Source organism: Sinohyriopsis cumingii, chromosome 7, assembly GCF_028554795.1.
Source record: "Sinohyriopsis cumingii isolate HCF-2022 chromosome 7, ASM2855479v2, whole genome shotgun sequence".
Taxonomy (NCBI): Eukaryota; Metazoa; Mollusca; class Bivalvia; order Unionida; family Unionidae; genus Sinohyriopsis; species Sinohyriopsis cumingii.
In genome coordinates this window covers 61,091,264-61,115,873 of record NC_142967.1, presented here as the reverse complement: position 1 = coordinate 61,115,873, position 24,610 = coordinate 61,091,264, and the positions used below count along the sequence as shown (strand labels likewise).

Sequence of the window (24,610 nt, the reverse complement as noted above, 5' to 3'; positions counted from 1 at the left end):
AAATGATCGAGAAAAACGGTGAATGATATATCAAGGCATTGGGTACAGTGTGAAATTAAGCTATGTGTAGTATGTTGGATTAACCATCATATCAGTAATCAATATAATATTATCTATGTAATTATGTTCATCAATAGCTTTTCAGAAAAAAATGATGATCACTTTAAAGTGCAATATTTCTCAATAGTTGGTATCTAGCTGCTCAAGTTGTTTAACTTAATTATTTTAAAGATAGGTATTTTTCAATTAAAGATAGGTACTTTTCAATTAAAGATAGGTATTTTTCTATTAATGATAGGTACTTTTCAATTAAAGATAGGTAATTTTCTATTAAAGATAAGTATTTTTCAACTAAAAATAGGTACTTTTCTATTAAAGATAGGTACTTTTTATTTTTAAAGATAAATATTTGTCAATTAAAGATAGGTACCTTTCAATTAAAGATGGGTACTTTTCAATTAAAGATAGGTACTTTTCATTTAAAGACAGATATTTTCAATTAAATATACTTTTAAGTATCATATTCAAATGCATGCAGCAATTTGCTGATCAGAAATCCATCCTTGAAATTAACTTCTTATGTCTACTGACCTTTTGTTGTGCCAGCTGACCCTTGGCCAAAGAAATTGTTAAACCATTTTGACATCTATATGGACCATGTGTGGGTGTTTTTGCAATCATGGGCTCTGTAATTATAAAAGATAATTAAATATTTATAAAAGCTATACATTTTCATTTATAATTGTTATAACAATCTGTTTATTATTCAAACTAAATAAATTTGAAAGAAAATTATTTATTTTAAAAGGAAGATGAAAATAGAAAACTAAAGTTGAACACTGTAAAAATAGGAAGTACAGTAATAAAATATATTTAAAAGTCATCCTATATCCAATGAATGATGTCAATAGTTAGATCTGAAATGCAACTAAATACAGTAAAACCTGTCTCAGTGGATACCTCCAAATAAAGGAAATGTTCATTTTGGATATAATCTAAGAAACACTTACCTGACTTTCATTTTCATGCCATATTTTATATAAAGGGTATGTACTTAACAATATAAAGAATAACCTTTTGTATTGCATATGTTCTGTATAGACAGTTTGTTTTTACCCATATGTGATGTTATTACTGAGCTATGGTGTCTTGCTGTATGTCAAGTTAGTGTTGATCTATAGTGTTTATAGTATGCAAAGTTATTGTTTAGCTATGTTGTTTGCTGTATTTCGAGATATGTTTAAGCTATGGTGTTTATAATATGTCAAGTTTTTGTTTAGCTATGGTGTTTGCTTATCTTAATTAATAAAATTCATCTATAGTGTTTACTGTCTGTCAAGTTAATGGTGATTTATGGTGTCTATTGTTTGTTACATTATTGTTGAGTTCTGGTGATTACTGTATGTCAAGTTATTGTTGAGTTCTGGTGATTACCATATGTCAAGTTTTGGTTGAGTTATTATAGGTTACAGCATTTGTATGGAAAAATATGAATGATCTTTTCAGATGGAAATACTGCATGACCTTGGGAGTGCAGTATATCCATCTGACAAAATGAGTTCATATTTTTTTATACAAATGCAGTAACCTTTTTATTATATTCTCATTTTTTTATTCTACCTAAGGCTTAATTATATAAACAAAAATACACTACACGAAACAAAGGAACTGAATGTATGCCGTATTCCAAACTAAATACACAAGTGCAGATTCATCATTACACAATAACAACATTACTAATGTACACATAACTCCACCCAGATAAATTTGAACTTAGTCAAGTGCTTGACATAAGTTTCAAAAGAAAATGGCATTTTGGTCTACTTAAAATTGAAATTTGGAGTCATATTTTGAATGAATGCACATTGTAACAATTTTCCATCTGATCTGAAATGAATAGATTTTGGTATTTTTGTCATTTCTATGAAATTTCATGATTATGGACTGGATTTATCTCTGTAAATTCTACATGAAGTACATAAGATTTCAGCAATGAGGGAGCAGTGTGTTGACATTTGCAAGTGTGTTTCTGTTCTGTCATTGAATGTTTGAAATCATAATGTGGGAAAAATATGAAGTCTTTCAATTGCAATTATCAAAAACTTGCTATGGAATATAATGTTTATTTAATTTTAAGTGCAGCATGGATGATGGAATTGCGCTTGGAATATAGTCAAAATTAAAGTACAATTTCAAAATTGTAATTAAGCCTGAGAACCCATGACAAGGCTCATGTAATTTGGATTTGCAGAACTAAGAAAGAACATTTTGAGAAAATTCAGGATGTAAAATTGTAAGGATATATTTTGCCATTCTTATTACCAGCACTTTTGATTTATTTTATTTGTCTGTGGGTGAAGTAAACCAACTGTTTGAGCCAAAGCTGACAATGTGGATGAATTCATAGTCTCACAAAAGAAACTTTCAATGAAGCAGGCAACTGAATGTGATATCAGAAATGTGCAGCGATGGCTGTATGATAACTACTGGCAATTCCAAAAATATATACAATACCTAGAGGTGTATGTGTTGAAGACCTGGGTCTTGCTCCTCCACACAGCATTTCTTTCTCTTCTTTTTCAAATGCCTGTGACATCAAATACAATCATGTTGTCATTCCATTTTATTAAATCAAAATGTAAATAAAACACTGCACTTTGTTGTTCCATTTAAAGTTGTCTCTTACAAAATATATGTTTATGTTTCATGAATTCATTGCCAACAGTATCCCCCCCACCCAATTTACTATAAAACCGCTAAAGGAAACCATAAATGGGTATTGTGTTATACATGTAAATAAGGTGATATTATATTGTGGTATAATAGGGTGATGTTATATTGTGGTATAATAGAGTGATGTTATATTGTGGTATAATAGGGAGATGTTATATTGTGGTATAATAGGGTGATGTTATATTGTGGTATAATAGGGTGATGTTATATTGTGGTATATTTGTAAACTAAATTGACTGCTGCACAGAGGCTTGAACCAAATTTTAAGTGATCTTCATCAGCCAGTGGCTATCCCACTCACAGGTCAATCCCTGTTTCACTGGATCTCTAAATATGTGGTTATGTCCATAACTCATAGATTTATGTTTTTTTCATTAGATCTGCAAATTTGTGGTTATAAATCTTGGCCTATTCTTACTCAATGGATCTTTAAATTTCTGGATTTACCACTCAGAGGTCTATCCTTTTTCATTGGGTCTATGGTCTGTGGATATGCAACATATAGGTCAATTTTTCTCACTGCATCCTTTAATGTGTTGATATGCCACTCATATATTTCTCTTTCTTTCAGAGCCTTTTTGACCTGTCCATCTTTGCCCTACACTTGCCACACATAGGTCTATTAATTTTCATTGGATCTTTAAATTTGTGGTTTTGGAACTCATAGTTGTGTTCCTTGTCATTATGTTTGTAAATCTGAGTTATGCCATTAACTTGTCTGACCCTTTTATTTGATTGTTTTGGTTTAGTTTTGTGGCCTTTAATGGTTCAGTAGCAGTTTGAAGGCTATATCATGCCAAGTTAGACAGAGTAAGATGCCTTACCAAATGAAATGTTATGGTAGTTTTTCCAGGCTATTTTTTATTGGATCTTTAAGCTTGTTTACTTTCTTGTGAGATGAAATTCATGAAAAATAATGAATACAAATGAATTTACTATATTTCATTAATTAATTAATTATTTATTTACTCATTTTTTCATTGAATACTCTGAACATGACTTCTTCATGACTGTCAAATATTCTTCAAACATGTGGTATAAGAATACAGGTTAAAAGCTACATTTCTTTTACTGAACCTCCAGTTGAAGAAATGCAAAGCTGATAAAACAGGAAGACTTCATCAATTTCAACCACAAACAAACAATTCTGCTTTACTTTCTAAAGTGCTTGTAATCTGCTTCCTGAGTACTGGTCCATTTTTACACTATCCACAAATATAGTGCTTCAGTAACAGTTGTATGCCTGTAAGTATTACTTTTTAACTTTCAATCTACCAATGCTGAACATTTTAACAGCCAGCAAAAGTAAACTTCATATCAAATTAAAAGAATATTTCCTACAAATAATGCATAGACAGGACAGAAAAATCCAAATGAACAGCTAAACTTCATTTTGTTTTCATAGATGACCAGTTCCTTACTTTGACTGAGTCACAATAATTGACAACCAATTCCTTACCCTGACAGAGTCATTATCTTTCTCATAGATGACGAAGTGGACTTGTTTCACTGATGATTTTGGATTCTTGCTGTCATATGCAGTGCAGGCATCATACATGAGTCTTGCAACATCAAGGTGTGGATAGTGAAGCTGGCCTGTTCCCATGGCAGCAAAGGCAATGCTTCTTTTTGAGTTCTTATGAGCTTTCACAAGGCACTGAATCACTACATCTTAAAGTCTTGAATCAGAAACAAAGACAAATAATGATGACCTAACAAAAACAAACAAGTCTTTGAATCACTAAATCAGTTCAAGATTTGAAATGGAAACACAGAAAGATAAAGATGACTTAACTAAAATTCACAAATGAGATGCTGTCTTATATTAACAATTAGTAACTCTTCCTTAAGCATGAATCAAGTATAATGGTTACCTCTTATAAAGCCATCACTTCTGTAGGAAGAAAGTGGCCATAAAAGAGGGATGGTTTTTCAAGAGGGGGTCATAAAGATGTATGTAACAATTATATGTAAAGTAAGGTAACTAATTTATAAATATTTCATATCTTCATATACAATTCTCATGTATGTTATAGAATCAATATAATAAAACTCATATTAGTGTTATTTAAATTAATCATGAATATTCATTAATCACAGAGTAAAAGCATTAAAAAAATCTTGACAATAAAATCAGGGTACCTTACCTCCTTCATCAAGGATATCATAGCTATCTCCATCCTAATACTAATATTAGTAACATTACCTCCTTCATCAAGACTGTGATATCATAGCTAGAGCTATCAATGTACTAATATTAGTAACCCTACATCCTTCATCAAGGCTGTGATATCATAGCTATCTCCATCCTAGTAATAAAACTAGTAACATTACCTCCTTCATCAAGGCTGTGATATCATAGCTTTCTCATTCCTGGTACTAATATTACTAACCATACCTCCTTCATCAAGGCCCTGATACATGTATTATATCTATGTCCATCCTAGTACAAATATTAGTAACCTGACCTCCTTCATCAAGGCTGAGATATTAGAGCTATCACCATCCTAGTAATAATATTAGCAATAATACCTCCCTCATCAAGGCTGTGATATTATAGCTATCACCATCCTAGTACGAATATTAGTAACCTGACCTCCCTCATCAAGGCTGTGATTAGCTATCTCCATCTTAGCACTAATATTAGTAACCTGACCTCCCTCATCAAGGCTGTGATATTATAGCTATCACCATCCTAGTACAAATATTAGTAACCTGACCTCCCTCATCAAGGCTGTGATATTATAGCTATCACCATCCTAGTACAAATATTAGTAACCTGACCTCCCTCATCAAGGCTGTGATATTATAGCTATCACCATCCTAGTACAAATATTAGTAACCTTACCTCCCTCGTCAAGGTTGTGATTTTAAGCTATCACCATCTTAGCACTAATATTAGTAACACTACCTCCTTCATGAAGGTATAGCTATCTCTATCCATTCCATTACCCCCTACAGCATAATGTGGTTTATTTGAATCATTCTGATGTCAAATATCTTATCAATGATCATGGGACTCTCCATTTTCCTACATTCAAATTCCTTTCACTTTTCTTTTAAACTCACTTCTGACAATTTTGCTGTTTTTGCAACAACTTGTTCCTTCACTGGATTCAACTATACCACTGTCATACTAGTCAAACTAATCTGAAGTTAAATATTACAGTACAGCTGAAATACCATTTATAAGTTATGGTGTCTGGACATCAGCTTAAATGGGCTGAAGAATACTGTGTTCTCTGAATTATGTTAGCTTTTGTAATATTGATAATTACTGGTGGTAAAAACAGCCTGTAATTATCGAAGGGACAGAATATGATATCTGTGAAGCACACAACACTAATAATAATGAGGACTTTCTATTGTGTTTCATCTTAAAAAGGTCTATGTGCTCTACAATATTAACCTATGCATAAAGATATATATGTGTGTTTGTGTGTGTGTGTGTGAGTGAGTGTGAAAACTTAGTTTTTAAATGAGATCATGGTGTTATTGTGTCTACAAGCAGCGATTCACTCCAGGTAGTTATGCCCTGATATGCAAAAATATGTCGTCCATAGGACTTTATTTTAGTTGTGTGAATAACTAGAATATAGGTGTCAGAAGAAGAGCATGAATTTCTAAAAGGGGTGTACATATTGGTGAGGTGATCAGACTGGTATTTCAGGTATTTCACACTTTTGGCAAAAAGACAAAATGTTGCAGTATGAAAGAAATTTAGTGAATGATTCTTGAGTGAATAGTTATCAAAGGGAGTTAGGCAGCATAATCAGATTACTTACTTTTTTGTATGGTTTGAAGTCAGGTACATAATCAGATTACTTACATTTTTGTAAGGTTTGAAGTCAGATACATAATCAGATTACTTACTTTTTTGTATGGTTTGAAGTCAGGTACATAATCAGATTACTTACATTTTTGTATGGTTTGAAGTCAGGTACATTATGAGATTACTTACTTTTTTGTATGGTTTGAAGTCAGGTACATAATCAGATTACTTACTTTTTTGTATGGTTTGAAGTCAGGTACATTATCAGATTACTTACTTTTTTGTATGGTTTGAAGTCAGGTACATAATCAGATTACTTACATTTTTGTATGGTTTGAAGTCAGGTACATAATCAGATTACTTACTTTTTTGTATGGTTTGAAGTCAGGTACATTATCAGATTACTTACTTTTTTGTATGGTTTGAAGTCAGGTACATAATCAGATTACTTACTTTTTTGTATGGTTTGAAGTCAGGTACATTATCAGATTACTTACATTTTTGTATGGTTTGAAGTCAGGTACATTATCAGATTACTTACATTTTTGTATGGTTTGAAGTCAGGTACATTATGAGATTACTTACTTTTTTGTATGGTTTGAAGTTAGGTACATAATCAGATTACTTACTTTTTTGTATGGTTTGAAGTTAGGTACATAATCAGATTACTTACTTTTTTGTATGGTTAGAAGTCAGGTACATAATCAGATTACTTACATTTTTGTATGGTTTGAAGTCAGGTACATTATCTGCATGTCATAACAAAGATCAAAATATTGATGATACAAATGAAGAAATTTCCATATGTATACCCCAAATGTGCCTGCTAATGAGGGATAAGCAGCAGCCAAAACTTGACTAGTACAGGATGACTTTTTCAAATTTATGCATTGTCTATTTTTTCAATTGCTTCATTACTTAAATCAATCTGAAAAACAGATTATAAATGCTTTATTCAGTATGACCAAATTGGGGAAGAAAATGAACCTCCTCATTAGAGAGCTCCCAATGTACATGAATGAACCTAACTCTATGGCGTGTACATGTAGTCATATTTTTATGATATCATCAGTGTCTAGTACCAAGGCTCCAAGTAATTAATAAAATGGTCAAATATACATCTATAAATTCTGAATCTGTGAATTAAATTTTTACAACTGATCACTCCCCCATGCCCTTAGGAATTATAGTAAATGTACTACAATAAGAAAATGTGGACATGGAAACAAATGCCATAAATAGGGACATGACTAAGGTTTTATTAGTATAAACTATCATCAAAAGACTTTAAGGTAAAAGTCCTTCATCAGTGAATCAGAGGCCAGGCAATATATAGAAAGATTGTTGAGAGACCTCTAGTTTTAGTGACTTTTGACAATTCTGTCAGACAGATCTAAAGATACTATTAAAAATAAAATTATGCTGCTCTTTTCATTAATTACTATTTAATTTGCCTTAACTAAAACTTTTGCTTTCTTTCATTAATTCCCCACTCAAAAAGTTTGGATTTCATTGTATATAATAAATGAATCATTAGGGCTTGAAGACCTAACTTTGAAATGACCCCTAAGATTCTGAAGTACAACACCTGTTAACCTCATGAAATTTACCAGATTAATAAATTTTGTCAGTACACAGTGTAGTTATCACATTAAATACAGCAAGTTCATAATATCTTTAGTGATGACTGTTATATGATTTTATTTCTATATTTTTATTTTATAGCTTGTAGTATGTATCTCTTCAACAATTAAATGAATTTCTTTCTCCTGTATACAACAGATACTAGATGCAGGTAAACATAAATTAATACATAATACAGTTTGTTTCTGAAGCTGGCTTAACTTCCAGTGAAGTAACATCTACCTGGTTTATTTTCAAGGTAGATTCATATTTGAGGACAACTTATTTTGGAATTCCTGAACATTCAATAAAGATATATTCTGATATTATATTAAAATGAATTGGACTGTAAACATTACAAAGGGTCAACTGGTTTCAAATGTAGTCTGTTTCTCTAAGAAACAAAATCATAGATCCAATCCTGCATGTTCAAGTTTTAACTCAGCCCACTATTCAAAACTCTAAATTTAATTAAAGACTCCATCCATATATGTACAGTATTTATAATTATTATACAGTCTGATTTTGTCCCAATGACTTAACACAGGAGGTAACTGAACATTATATGTAAATGTCCTTGTTAAGCAGTATACCTCATCAATTAGTATGTAAAACATAATATTATGATCTTATAGAATGTTTTGTATCATTGCTTGATTCAGCATGGCAGATCTATCATACTTGATTCAGTATGACAGATCTATCATACTTGATTCAGCTTGACAGATCTATCATACTTGATTCAGCTTGGTAGATCTATCATACTTGATTCAGCTTGACAGATCTATCATACTTGATTCAGCTTGACAGATCTATCATTACTTGATTCAGCTTGGCAGATCTATCATACTTGATTCAGCTTGACAGATCTATCATACTTGATTTAGCTTGACAGATCTATTCAAGATTCAAATTCAGAATGAAGTTGAGTAAAGAAAAAAATGCATATCTTTTTTAGCATTTGAAATTTGCTTCCAAGAGCAATATCCAAAACTCTGGTAAATTAGAATATAAAATAAGCATGTTTTTATATGTGCTATGTCTGATATTTTGGTGGACAGGTTGTTTTGGCACAGCTGACACTACATCATGTTGTTCACTGCTGAAACAACTTGTCCTCCCAAGACATCAGGCAGCACATATGCCGTAACATGCAACTGTTTCACAGAATGAAATAATAAACTGTTTTGTGTGAACTGTAATGATTTCTAATAGCCAAATATAGACAGTCAAAGTTGTCATTTTATTTTTTAAATGAAAATATCTTATATTTGCATATAAATAGGAATAATTTTAAGTCCATCAAAACCACAATTTTAAAATCAGTTTAATTCATAAGAACCTAATTAAAAGTCTGTTCACTGGCACAGCAAGAACAAAAAATGGCACTGCTCAGTTAATCATTCTTTCTACCCAAACCGGTCTTTGAAAGAAAAACTGAATAATGAAAAGACTATTGTATATACAGGATGCCTTCCCAGCGATAGGGCAATGAAAATACTATTGCATGTGCAGGATGCCTGTTCCAGTGATAGGGTAATTCTGATACCGGTGCATGTGCAGGGTGCCTGATCCACTGATAGTGCAATTCAAATACTATTGCATGTACAGGGTGCCTGATCCAGTGATAGGGTAATGAAAATCCTATTGCATGTGCAGGGTGCCTGCTCCACTGATAGGGCAATTCTGATACCGATGCATGTGCAGGGTGCCTGATCCACTGATAGGGCAATTCTGATACCAGTGCATGTGCAGGGTGCCTGATCCACTGATAGGGCAATTCAAATACTATTGCATGTGCAGGGTGCATGCTCCACTGATAGGGCAATTCAAATACTATTGCATGTACATGGTGTCTGCTCCAGTGATAGGGCAATTCAAAACTATTGTATGTACTAATGATTGTGCTGCGTGTCTGCTCCAGTGGTAGGGCAATTCAAATATTATAGCATGTGCAGGATGCCTGTTCCAGTGATAGGGCAATTCTGATACCGGTGCATGTGCAGGGTGCCTGATCCACTGATAGGGCAATTCAAATACTATTGCATGTACAGGGTACCTGATCCAGTGATAGGGTAATGAAAATACTATTGCAAGTGCAGGGTGCCTGCTCCACTGATAGGGCAATTCTGATACAAGTGCATGTGCAGGGTGCCTGCTCCACTGATAGGGCAATTCAAATACTATTGCATGTGCAGGGTGCCTGCTCCACTGATAGGGCAATTCTGATACCAGTGCATGATGTGCAGAATGCCTGCTCCACTGATAGGGCAATTCAAATACTATTGCATGTGCAGGATGCCTGCTCCACTGATAGGGCAATTCAAATACTATTGCATGTACATGGTGTCTGCTCCAGTGATAGGGCAATTCAAAACTATTCATGTACTAATGATTGTGCTGCATGTCTGCTCCAGTGGTAGGGCAATTCAAATACTATTGCACATACAGGATGCCTGCTCCACTGATAGGGCAATTCAATATTATTGCATGTGTAGGATGCCTGCTCCACTGATAGGGCAATTCAAATCAACCAAAAGACACTACACAGGTGTCACTACTTACCCAAGTACCAAATGCTTTATGTTTATTTACAATAATTGCTTGGGACAAAAACTGTATCCATTGTCCATATTAGATAGGTGTCCCTTAGATAAATAATAAATACAGTCAAACCTGTTTTAAGAAACTATATGAGGATCTTCTTTGGGTATTTTTAAAAAGTGTTACTTATGTACAGTTTTCCTTTCTATAAAAAAGGCATAAAGGTGTTCATCATGAATAGTTTTATATATTAGCCATACTAACTTGTCCATTGTTGCTTCTCTTCCAGTCAGGAAGCACAGTCAGGTAGACTTTGTCACACTGCAGGTTACCCCCATCAATGTCCACTACCTCCCCTTCCTGAATTCGTTCAGCATATTTTGTATTACACTCTTCCTGGAGACCTTGACCTCCCTGCTGAAGAATGGACTTACATACAGCTCCGATGCTAAGGTCAAGGTCAGGTTTAGTGGCACACACAATCACATCTACCTATTTAACAAAAAAATAAAGTTCCATATATTTTGCAGTTAAAGCTATTATCTAATTAAAGTACCAGTGGTACTGATATAACTGGTCAGTCTCCTGGTCCAACTTTAATTAAATGTCTCAAAACTGAATAAAAACATAACTCAAGTCTTGCATCCTGATTATTTATAAACTTCTATAAGAGAAATACATTGATCCTATGTTCTGAAACATGCTGGTACATTTTAGTCTTAATATTGTGATGGCGACGTTTAATTTTACCAGTATGGTTCTAACCGGAAATATTTAAGTTCAGTATGTGCTTAAGCTGAGAAATTTTAGGAAAGCAAGGCCTGACTTGTATTTGTGTTACTCATTTATTAAAAGATACTTAGGAAAGAAAGAAAGAGGAAATCAAACTTTCTTGGTCTAATCTAAATAAAAACACACACTTCAATAGCGTGTTATTCAAGTACCACAGCAGCTCACACTGCAAGAGCAAATTAGCAATACCTTTGCTGGTATGTTTATTCTCCATACCTCTCAAATTAACTGAATTAAATACTCAACCCTTCAATGGAATTCTTTTGCAAAGTAAAAATTTCAAAAGCTACCTTTATATACATTCCTTTATGAAATGATCAAGAAAAACGGTGAATGATATATCAAGGCATTGGGTACAGTGTGAAATTAAGCTATGTGTAGTATGTTGGATTAACCATCATATCAGTAATCAATATAATATTATCTATGTAATTATGTTCATCAATAGCTTTTCAGAAAAAAATGATGATCACTTTAAAGTGCAATATTTCTCAATAGTTGGTATCTAGCTGCTCAAGTTGTTTAACTTAATTATTTTAAAGATAGGTATTTTTCAATTAAAGATAGGTACTTTTCAATTAAAGATAGGTATTTTTCTATTAATGATAGGTACTTTTCAATTAAAGATAGGTAATTTTCTATTAAAGATAAGTATTTTTCAACTAAAAATAGGTACTTTTCTATTAAAGATAGGTACTTTTTATTTTTAAAGATAAATATTTGTCAATTAAAGATAGGTACCTTTCAATTAAAGATGGGTACTTTTCAATTAAAGATAGGTACTTTTCATTTAAAGACAGATATTTTCAATTAAATATACTTTTAAGTATCATATTCAAATGCATGCAGCAATTTGCTGATCAGAAATCCATCCTTGAAATTAACTTCTTATGTCTACTGACCTTTTGTTGTGCCAGCTGACCCTTGGCCAAAGAAATTGTTAAACCATTTTGACATCTATATGGACCACGTGTGGGTGTTTTTGCAATCATGGGCTCTGTAATTATAAAAGATAATTAAATATTTATAAAAGCTATACATTTTCATTTATAATTGTTATAACAATCTGTTTATTATTCAAACTAAATAAATTTGAAAGAAAATTATTTATTTTAAAAGGAAGATGAAAATAGAAAACTAAAGTTGAACACTGTAAAAATAGGAAGTACAGTAATAAAATATATTTAAAAGTCATCCTATATCCAATGAATGATGTCAATAGTTAGATCTGAAATGCAACTAAATACAGTAAAACCTGTCTCAGTGGATACCTCCAAATAAAGGAAATGTTCATTTTGGATATAATCTAAGAAACACTTACCTGACTTTCATTTTCATGCCATATTTTATATAAAGGGTATGTACTTAACAATATAAAGAATAACCTTTTGTATTGCTTCATATGTTCTGTATAGACAGTTTGTTTTTACCATATGTGATGTTATTACTGAGCTATGGTGTCTTGCTGTATGTCAAGTTAGTGTTGATCTATAGTGTTTATAGTATGCAAAGTTATTGTTTAGCTATGTTGTTTGCTGTATTTCAAGATATTTTTAAGCTATGGTGTTTATAATATGTCAAGTTTTTGTTTAGCTATGGTGTTTGCTTATCTTAATTAATAAAATTCATCTATAGTGTTTACTGTCTGTCAAGTTAATGGTGATTTATAGTGTCTATTGTTTGTTACATTATTGTTGAGTTCTGGTGAATACTGTATGTCAAGTTATTGTTGAGTTCTGGTGATTACCATATGTCAAGTTTTGGTTGAGTTATTATAGGTTACAGCATTTGTATGGAAAAACATGAATGATCTTTTCATATGGAAATACTGCATGACCTTGGGAGTGCAGTATATCCATCTGAAAAAATGAGTTCATATTTTTTTATACAAATGCAGTAACCTTTTTATTATATTCTCATTTTTTTATTCTACCTAAGGCTTAATTATATAAACAAAAATACACTACACGAAACAAAGGAACAGAATGCATGCCGTATTCCAAACTAAATACACAAGTGCAGATTCATCATTACACAACAACAACATTACTAATGTGCACATAACTCCACCCAGATAAATTTGAACTTAGTCAAGTGCTTGACAAAAGTTTCAAAAGAAAATGGCATTTTGGTCTACTTAAAATTGAAATTTGGAGTCATATTTTGAATGAATGCACATTGCAACAATTTTCCATCTGATCTGAAATGAATAGATTTTGGTATTTTTGTCATTTCTATGAAATTTCATGATTATGGACTGGATTTATCTCTGTAAATTCTACATGAAGTACATAAGATTTCAGCAATGAGGGAGCAGTGTGTTGACAATTGCAAGTGTTTTTCTTTTCTGTCATTGAATGTTTGAAATCATAATGTGGGAATAATATGAAGTCTTTCAATTGCAATTATCAAAAACATGCTATGGAATATAATGTTTATTTAATTTTAAGTGCAGTACGGATGATGGAATTGCACTTGGAATATAGTCAAAATTAAAGTATAATTTCAAAATTGTAATTAAGCCTGAGAACCCATGACAAGGCTCATGTAATTTGGATTTGCAGAACTAAGAAAGAACATTTTGAGGAAATTCAGAATGTAAAACTGTAAGGATATATTTTGCCATTCTTATTACCAACACTTTTGATTTATTTTATTTGTCTGTGGGTGAAGTAAACCAACTGTTTGAGCCAAAGCTAACAAAGTGGATGAATTCATAGACTCACAAAAGAAACTTTCAATGAAGCAGGCAACTGAATGTGATATCAGAAATGGCAACTGAACGTGATATCAGAAATGTGCAGCGATGGCTGTATGATAACTACTTTGTAAACAAATCATGTACACTCCTGTAGTTTTGGTTGATTAAATTTGTTTCTGAATGAACTAAAGCAAATTTTTCATAGACTGCCACATAGCAGCTGCTTTGCCACATTCTGCATTAACTTCTTCAGTACAGTGTTTCTTATTTAGGCGGGCATTCATAAAATTGTAATTTATCTAGGTAGAGTTATGTGCACATTAATAATTTTGTTGTGTAATGATGAATCTGTGCTTGTGTATTTAGTTTGGAATACGGCATACATTCAGTTACTTTGTTTTGTTGTAGTGTATTTTTGTTTATATAATTAAGCCTTAGGTAGAATAAGAAAATGAGCATATAATAAAAAGGTTACTGCATTTGTATAGGAAAATATGAACTCGTTTTGTTGGATGGTTATACTGCACTCTCAAGGTCATGCAGTATTTCCATCTGAAAAACTCATTCATATTTTCCCATACAAATGCAGTAACCTATAATTACTGTATGTCAAGTTATAGTGGAGCTATTGTATTTACAATAAATAATAGATGTAAAAACTGAGGAGCATCAAACAAGGAGATAAAAAGAGGAGACTCCTCAAAAATTACAGCTACGTCAAAATGTTAACACTCCAAATGGCATACAACTATATATATTAGATGTGGATTTATGTTGCTTACAAATAATAGTTAACATCAATCTGATTTTTTAAATCAAGGAGCATTAGAATTATATAGACATAACTATCAAAAGGATATCAACTCTACACTTGAAAAGGCAGTTAATAATTCCAAAGTCATCTTTATAGAGTGTGAATTCATTTATTTTTGTGAGTATCAATTTTCCTCATTTAGCAAACAATGACATTTATATTTAGACTAAGAAGAGGTCTTAATGAAAATTCACAGTATTACAAGAATGCTCAGCTGGTTACAAGAAACTGCACATGTAACTCAGCTATTGGTGTGACCATCCAACTTAGAACTTTTAAAAATTTATTTTGATGTCCCTTCATGAGTTTAGTAAATAAAGGTTTCAACTGCTTAGAATATATCAGACAAGCTAACAGCAATAGAGTGCCATGAAGCAGAATCAAACTTGGCCATTTTGTACATACCTATCCTCTGTTGCAATGAACAGGATAACGAATAACTTTCATCCATCCATATGTACATCTATTTAAATCTATGTGTGTGCAGTAAGTCTCTCTGATTTCACACACTGTTTTAATATTTGGTAGTTGTTTTACTATCATATGACCAAGCACATACTGTATTGTTCCACATTGAGGGATAAGGATTCTTGCTAGAATGATGTTCCATTTTTGACTGAGAGCAGTAATGAGCAGTGTGATACATCTCTTGTTTGCAACAAATATTCATGAGAAGATAATTTGACATCTATGAGCAATGCATATACTCCTTCTATTACCTGACAAGGCAAAACTTCAATCTAAACATTCCATGAAAATAGAATTATAGCCATATCCATATAAATCTTCTCCCAAAAATCCATTATTATTGGTAGCTGGCTTTATAGGTCTATGAATGGGGGGATATATAAAATATGAAACTACATATACTGTTTATGAATAGTATTTTGAAGTTTTAATGGAAATTCCGTTGAATTTTCAACAGTTTTAGGTACAGAAACAAGATGTAGCTTTCTTGCTGTACCAATGTCGATTCAGACAAAACTGTATATAGTATCAAAGAAAATATTTCATAAAGAAAACAAAGGACCGTCTTCCAAACCAACATTACCTCCAATAGTAGCATCCAGGTTACATGAAGCCACCCACAGGGTTTTACAACTCCCTGTGAAACAGCTCTGCAGCTGAAAATTGCTTCCATAAGTGGACAGCTTACTGACAAAACTCATCTGTATTGTCCATGAATGCATGCATAGTCAAACGTTTTAGCATTAGTATTATATTCAGCGCATTAGTCACATGTGTCACATGTCCATATTGCTTAATTTAGGGTCTGACAAATTTTAGTCAGATGGTGACCAAGATGACCACCTTAAAAGGAACATGGTAGGCCAGCATAAATGTCATAGCTAAGATGATGCGTTTTAATACAAAATTGTTCACTTTAACACTTCCTTTTTGTCTTTTTATTAGTCACTGTTAATTATTTTCTTTTGAGAAGTTGATTGAGAGTTAGTTTTTATTCTTTTGAAACAATGCACAATAAGTAATGTTATCATTGGTAGCCCACTGGCTACCTAAATTCAAGTTATAGCAACTCATAAAACAAACATTCAAGTAGCTCTTTGGGCTCTAAGGGTACAAGATTTGTCAGACTCTGATAGCCTGTCATTAGTGATACATAAAGCAATGTATATCATTATCCCATTATGATACATTTTGGAAGAGATTGTTAATATTGTAAAATCATGATAACAACTTCCTATACTTGCTTTTTAAATTAATGACAGTCATATGCACTCACGTTATATTCCACTGCTGACAATGAAATTCATCTGATTACAACAATTTTAAATATGTTGATGATATTGCACATCATCAAAATTGACAGCACAGACAATTAATCAAAGAAATTAAAGTAAATACAAGGAGAAAAAATACAGTAACAGAGGAAGGTACTGCACATTATTCAATTATTTGTCTAATAACTTATTAAGAAACTAAATAATTGTCAGACAAGTATACTGTATGTGCTTGGCATGGTTTTCTTTTATACCTATGCATGTAATATTGCAAGACACAAAATAATGGAAAGCATGCATTTGCTTATTGTCAATATACACTTATTTTTACCAGTGTGGTCAATAATATTAGATTGTACAGTATCTTAGCAGTCAATGTAACCAGTATGATGGACCATGTGCATCGTGTTTACCAACATAGTTCACAAAAATGTCAGAAACTACTGTTTCATGCTATATGTACAACCTTTTCATAAATATGTTATTCCAACTGAAATACACACTAAATTGTAGATTGAATTCAAATTTACCATTTATTGTGTCTGAGACTCTTTCCCCTTCATCCCTTTTAACATCTTGACTTATTTCCTCAAGTGCTGGAAGATCCAAGTTTTCTGTCTCGATTAGGCAGTAATGTTCCTTTTCAAGATCCTTTAATGTGCCCATCTGCACCTCTGACTTTAATACTTCCTTGATCCCCACTCGCTTCAAGGTGAATGACTTAGTGATGATCTTGCATGTTTTCTTTTTCCAGAGCTCTTTGGCCTTTTGTATTCCTTCTGCAGTTCCTTTCATTATTAATACATCACCTGAAAGTTAATTTATCAGGATTTCATGTAATTTGTCTAATTTTATTTGTTTTTGGTGGTACTTAATGTTTAAAGCTAACATGAACTCAACCAACAAATAAAATAAACTAGAATGTTTTTTTAAAGGGGGTCTACTGCATACATTTTCAAAAAACTTCCCATTTTCTCTGTTTGATTCAAAAGTTGAAAATTTTGAAATTATCCATATGTTCAGTTAAATCTGGGTGAAAATCACATTTATATATGGCTCAACTTTGACATACATAGTGATTACACTAATGTAATCATGTGACAAATTGAAATAGAAATCTATAAAGTAAACAGCATGAGAGTGGATGTTGATGATTTTACATTATCATGTCATATTAAAAGACTATTTATTGGTATTGCCAATGGGATGAAATAGTTTTAATACATAGTAATGTGCTCCCCCTGAAGTAAAGCAATTTGTATATACAGTTTTAAAGCAGTGGATAAAGCAAGCAGTTTGTTGTGTAATGGGGTTGGGTTCATCTTAAAGTGTTACTGATTTGAAAGTTTACATTGTAACAGCTTTCTCTCTCTATCTCATAAAATAAGCACAAGCCCTCTGTCTGTTTATTTATATGGTACACAAAGATATTCATCCCAAATTAAGATACAGTACAAGTTTAATGTTAATATATGAAGCTTTACTCTTTAAAGGAGTTTTATGATGAATAAGTAAGATAGATGGATCTGAAGATATAGATGGACAAAGTAAATCCCACATACAGCAAATTTAATGGTATGATATTATAAAAGGAAATATCCCAAAAATAAAGAGAATTATCAATGGGTACATGAAATAGACATTATAAGAACTAAGAGTAACTGACTAGGCTTAGATTAAAATGACAGTAAAAAAATGCAGTAACCTGCAGGTTAAATTTGATTAAGAGATTTTTCTCCTTTTTGCATTGAACTCCAGGACTGCCCATTTAGTTTTCAAAGGGGATGGGGTTTAAATATTTTAACACCAAAATAATAAATTTCCAGCCTTCAGATAGCTTTTACAAACTCATTCTAATTTGTGGAAAAAGAACATATCCAGTTCTATTACTTGAAAAGAATTAACAGTCCTGAGATAATAGAGAAAACATATTTCTGTTTGAAAATAAATCCAAGGTTTCCCCTCCTCTCAACCAAAATAACTGACTGGTCCTTTAGCAAACACTTTTTTTGTTCTCTATACATACAGCAATTGCTGAAATTGTAAAAGATATTTCTTTCATTTCTAGAATTTGACTTAAACTGCCATTATAGTTTTAAGAATCTTAAGTTTCTACCTGGCTGATGTCAAAGATGCTTGGTTGCTATGAAAGCTTTGCAAAACAACATTAATTGAGCTTTTGACAACATTTAAAAGAAGTGGTTTTTAAGAAGGTGTGAAAATTATGTTTCTCACCTAGCTTTTACAGGGACCAAGAAACATACATTTGTTTGTAAATTATAACATAATAAATATTTCATCAAATACTTTTATAAAAATTTTTACCAATGTATTTTTGTGGGATATGTGAAAGCATGTATTTTATACCTGGTTGCTAATTAGTTTTAATGATTCTTATGGAAGCTGGCAAAATAGAACTTGCCTAAGAATACTCCTCAAATTTTTAACCAAATATATTTATTTCTTTAGATGTCAAAATGTATTTTTGATCTGATTGTTATGGGAACATATTTTTTATTGCTTCATAAGTTCATGTAGGACTGATGCAAAATGAATAATGTATGTTACTGTATGTGTCATGTGTTACTCTCTGTGAAGCTCCAGCAGGTGGAACACTCCTCATATTCCATGCCTATTTCACAAATACATCCATGTGAGGAGTTCTTTGGTACCAAAATGTGTCATATTGAAATTAATGGAAAGTTGTGTTAAAAAAGAAACCTCCAGAAAAGCAGCATGTATGCACGATCTTTCCCTGTATGCATTATTAACCTTATATTGCTATGGCTCCATGCACAGAGAACTGATGAAAATTCCATTACAAAGGTGACTAAGTTGCACATACTCAAAGCATGCATGCTTTCGTATTAGTGCCACATGGGTTGATGGCAAAAACATGATGGGGAAACCCTCTCAAGTTTGATACTAAACATGGCACCAAAACAATGAGACATGATTTAACCTCAAGGAGGCTTAAAGTAACAAGAATACCACACAGCACATTATATGCCCATCTCATGCCATTTTCCCTACCAATGCCCTTGCTCTCAGAGTCACAAACCTGACAGCTGTGAAACTGGAAAAAATTTCATTAAAATATATGAAGTAGTTAAAATGTGACAGCTTATATTAGGAAGCAGGCCACTGACTTCCTTTGTGTTTGACTTTGAGCTTTGGGGCAGGGGATATGACTATGCATACATAAGACACCATCAAGTCCAGATATGCAACAAGATAAAGTTGCATGAAAATACCTTGATTGGTTCAAATATTCTACCTGTAACCTTATTCTTGGAACTGAAATCATGGTATCTCTAATTATGCTCTATAACTGATTCACGTTACATTAAAATATATTCTGTAGTTTAAAGTTTAAAATGACACCACAAATCTTCTGGGCTTGACCTTGACCTTGAAAATTGACATAGAACATAGTATGCAACACACTCTGTTTGGTTAGCTGAAATTGACCTTAAATTGGGAGTGTTGCCCTATTTTCTAGCATAAAATAGCTCATTGAGATACAAAGGGGCCATATTGTTTGAAACTTTGATCATAAATCTCAAAAATAATAGCTAGTGTGGGTACGTGGGAAAGCCTGCCAGTAGCTTCTCGTGGGTCGGTGGTTCTTCCCTGGGTTTTTCAGGGTTCTTCCTCCACCATTAATACTGGCCGCCATGTATAGCCTATCGTGTGCTGAAAAATGGCGTTAAACACTACAACAACAACAACAAGAACAAAAATAATAGTTCACTTAATGCTAACATTTTAATATCATTCACTGCATTTGTTATGTTTTCAGCCTAATCTAAGATGAGTCTGCAAGCTCTTATATATATATATATAATGCACAAGTTTTACAAGATGAATAGTCTTTATACAACAAATGCTATTAAAAAATTAGATAACTGATGTACTGCTACAATAAAATATGCACAAGGCTTCAAGGATGAGTACAGACAGGATTCATACAAAGAGTAGCAGTGAACATGTGTTAAACATTATCAGTGAATACATGATATAACAATGTTTTGAAGAGTAGTGGCCATGAATTAAATATAATCCTACAAATGATTGTTTCTGTGGATGTTGACTAAGAAGCTTTTTGATAGCCTGGCATGTATTGGCTGACTTTATATAAGGTGGTATGGAATTCCATAGTTTGGCTCCAGAAAAAGCATAGCTCCTCATAAAAATCTGAATTTGGCATAGGTAAATAGAACTTGTTGTTTGAGATGGATGTAAGTTGAAACATACATACATTTTCAACAAACTTAAAATTACATTTAAGATATTCGGGAACCCATCCATGTAAGGAATTGTAGACAGTAAACCTATTTGAAACTGAGTTCTCTGCTGAAATGGAAGCCACATAAGGGTTTTAAAAAGATTTATTGATGGTGTATCTTATTTAGCATGCAGAAAAACTCTAGCTGCTCTTTCTTGAAATTTCAGTAATCTTTCTTGATTTTCTGTACCACTATTACCCCAGATAGAATAACAATATTCAAGTTGTGGCATGATATATTCATTGTAGAATATCTTTTTCTGTTCTTGAGGGAGAAAGGATTTTACATCAACAGTATCAATATACAACAGGGTATTGCAGTGTATTAATATACAACAGGGTATTGCAGTGTATCAATATACAACAGGGTATTGCAGTGTATCAACATACAACAGGGTATTGCAGTATATTAATATACAACAGGGTATTGCAGTGTATCAATATACAACAGGGTATTGCAGTATATTAATATACAACAGGGTATTGCAGTGTATCAATATACAACAGGGTATTGCAGTGTATTAATATACAACAGGATATTGCAGTGTATCATTATACATGAAAAGGATATTGCAGTGTATCAATATACATAAACAGGATATGGCAGTGTATCAATATGATTGGCAGTGTATCAATATATATACAACAGGATATGGCAGTGTTTCAATATGCATAAACAGGAAATGGCAAAGTATCAATATACATAAACAGGAAATGACAGTGTATTTATATATATAAACAAGATAATCAATATACATGAAAAGGATATTGCAGTGTATCAATATATATAAACAGGATATGGTTGTGCATCAATTTCTCAACTGGATATGGATGTTCTAATACACAACAATATGATATAGCTGTTTATATAAGAAAGTGTGTGCATGTGTGTGATTTGGATTTTTAATGTAGCTTTAACAATTTGTCAGTCATATTGCTATGATTTCTGCAGTGTGATAGTTTATAGTGATGTCGAGCACTGGGGCATCATGCTGCAGACATGTAGCATGATGTCCCATCCAGTCACATTATCCTGACAGCAGGTCAACCAGTCCTAACACTAACCTCTTAATGCTGAGTATCAAGTGAGGCAGCTGTTAGTACCATTTTTATAAGTCTTTGGTATGACTTGGCCAGGGATCGAACCTACAACCTCCTGCTCTAACCACTAGGCAACCAGAGCAGTCATATAAGAAAGAGTCAATGTTATGCAAAATAGGAAATTCATGCATTTTACAGCAAATGTTTAAAATATCATACTTAATAAAATGTATTGAAACAAACTGTATATTAATCCATCACACATACAGATCATTGATCTAATGGGACAGAGTACAAGAATTTTGTGTGTTGCTTTTAGAACAGGTTTTTCTTAATGATAATCAACAAAGACACATTATCCTAAAAACATTTCTCCTATATCTCTAAATCATGTAAATATATTGTAAATCATAAACTAAAGTCTGTACATAATTTCAAATTTAGTGAAAACAAAATTTACAAATATATCACTTACAAGTCAGTATATGACCATATAATGAAACTAGCTTATAAACAAAAATTTTATAATGTTAAATGATTTACATTTCTGAGAATCTAATGATGTTCAAGCATAATATTTTAAAGTATCCATTTTTTATGCAAAAATTAGGTATTCTGACATATCACCAGATTTCATGCTTATATCATCCCCTATATGGTAAAACTCACCTTGCCAGGCTAACTGGAGATGCTTGTCTCTACTATTCTTTTCTATTTCTTTGTAATCCTCAGGTTTCCAGAAAGCCTGCACATATTTCTTGGTAACTGGATCACAGTGGTTCTTGTCTTCAACAACTGTGTTCTTTTTGATGAAATCTCTAAGGTCTTCTAAGATGTTTTCAAAAATGCCTTCAATGCTTATACAGATGACATTTTTTAGATCATTTGTAACAACAATATGGACTAACCCATCACATTTTGACACTGCCTGTGCTTGATACATCATCCATTCCTCAGTGGTAACAAAGAGCTGTTCTGCTTGTGACAATGGGATGTTTATCTCCCTGACCATTTTCTTCATCTGGGTTGCAGCATGTTGTACACAGTCTGCTGGAATACAATAGACAGACACATGGCCATTCACAGCACTAACATCCCAATCCACCATCAAACCATTTGTTTCCATCTCTTTAATAATGTAATTTCTTGGAGCAATGTCCTTAATGAACTGACTGAAATGTTCTGTGGAATCCTGGATTACAAATGGTTCATCAAATTTTCTAAGTTCCTCATAAATCTGCAATTCAGCACTCTTTCTGTGTTCTGGAACACCACTCAGCACAATTTCTTCAGCTGACTGTTCAAAAACTACCTCAAAGTCAGAAAATTGAGCTATAAGCCTTTTAAAAATTCCTTCCCTGTCAAGCAGATGTTTCTTTGCTGCAGACTTTAGGAGAATCTTTTTTTTCCCGACCCTTCTAATGTGTTCAAGTTTCCCTTTTTTGTCCATTACTTCTCCATGGGTTGTTTTCACCTCCTCATAAAACCCAATCAGTTGTAAGTAATCTCCAAATCTTTCTTCCACCAGCATGATCTCTTTACCTTCAATCATAGACTTAACAAAATTCATTAAATCATCCCAAATTTCTGAGATATTGGATATCTTTTCAACTTGAAATGTGCTAGATAATAACTTGCTCCATTGCTCTTTTGCATCTTTCCTCCATGAGGTCATAAACTTCCTGCATCCTTTGACCTCTGGGTTCAAAAGACAAGTTACAAGCGCAGCATTCTCTTGCAGCTCAATCTCAGCATGCATTTCCACCATGGTCATCTGGACTGCTTTCATAGCTCTGGGAAATGATTGCAGATATCTCAAAAGTACTGGATCGATTTGTTGTTCAAATGGCTCAGGGATATTAATTCCATGAATGGCAGTGTTCCATGCTGTCCATTTCTTGCATTGGTAAAATGGAGACACGTTCAGTGGGATGTTGTCTATTTGATGCTGTATGGCACAAACTCGTTCTACATCTGAAATAAGCAAGAGGAGTGTCATGGTTTACAATATTCACAATTGTTAAATTTTTTTAAGCTTCACACTTTAATAAATGATATAAAATCAAAACTAGAAAATAAAGCTTTAAGAAAAAAGCAAAACTCACCTGCATATATTTATTAAGACACAATATATTTGTATGTTTCAGTGCCAAATTATCAATACTGAGTGATCACGAAGACCAATGAAGCATACAAGGTAGGTCACAGTCAGCAATATTTTTAGATATGGTGATACAGAACTCCTGATTTTATGACTGTTAAACCAACATGGTCCATGAAATTCACCTAAATCTCATGGGACTTAATTAGCATTTAAACAAAATATTCATATGGTATAAAAAGTGGATAAGGAAACAGTCCAGTTAATAACATTATCTTGTAGCATGATGCTGAAGCAGGGGATATGACTGAACACATGAGACACTGTCAAGTCAAGATACATAACAAACTAAAGTTTCAGTAAAAATGTCTTCACTGGTTCAAAAGTTTTACCTGAACATGGACAGACATCGTTGATTTGTATATTTCCATGCTGTGACATTGAAACTGTGGCAAGATA

At 32.6% G+C, this 24,610-nt stretch overlaps 1 protein-coding gene across 1 annotated transcript in view; it reads right to left on the bottom strand.

Annotated features, from left to right (window-relative positions):
- The window catches only part of LOC149795358 (uncharacterized), a 121,059-nt gene that overhangs the window by 83,070 nt on the left and 13,379 nt on the right, over nucleotides 1-24,610 (bottom strand). Inside the window, exons 6-13 of the mRNA XM_089963783.1 lie at nucleotides 22,720-24,024; nucleotides 17,252-17,530; nucleotides 12,367-12,461; nucleotides 10,937-11,164; nucleotides 7,424-7,433; nucleotides 4,193-4,404; nucleotides 2,515-2,587; nucleotides 592-686 (exon numbers count right to left, since the gene is read on the bottom strand). Coding sequence (XP_089819909.1) covers nucleotides 592-686; nucleotides 2,515-2,587; nucleotides 4,193-4,404; nucleotides 7,424-7,433; nucleotides 10,937-11,164; nucleotides 12,367-12,461; nucleotides 17,252-17,530; nucleotides 22,720-24,024 — 2,297 coding nt within the window. The remainder of the gene's footprint in view (nucleotides 1-591; nucleotides 687-2,514; nucleotides 2,588-4,192; nucleotides 4,405-7,423; nucleotides 7,434-10,936; nucleotides 11,165-12,366; nucleotides 12,462-17,251; nucleotides 17,531-22,719; nucleotides 24,025-24,610) is intronic.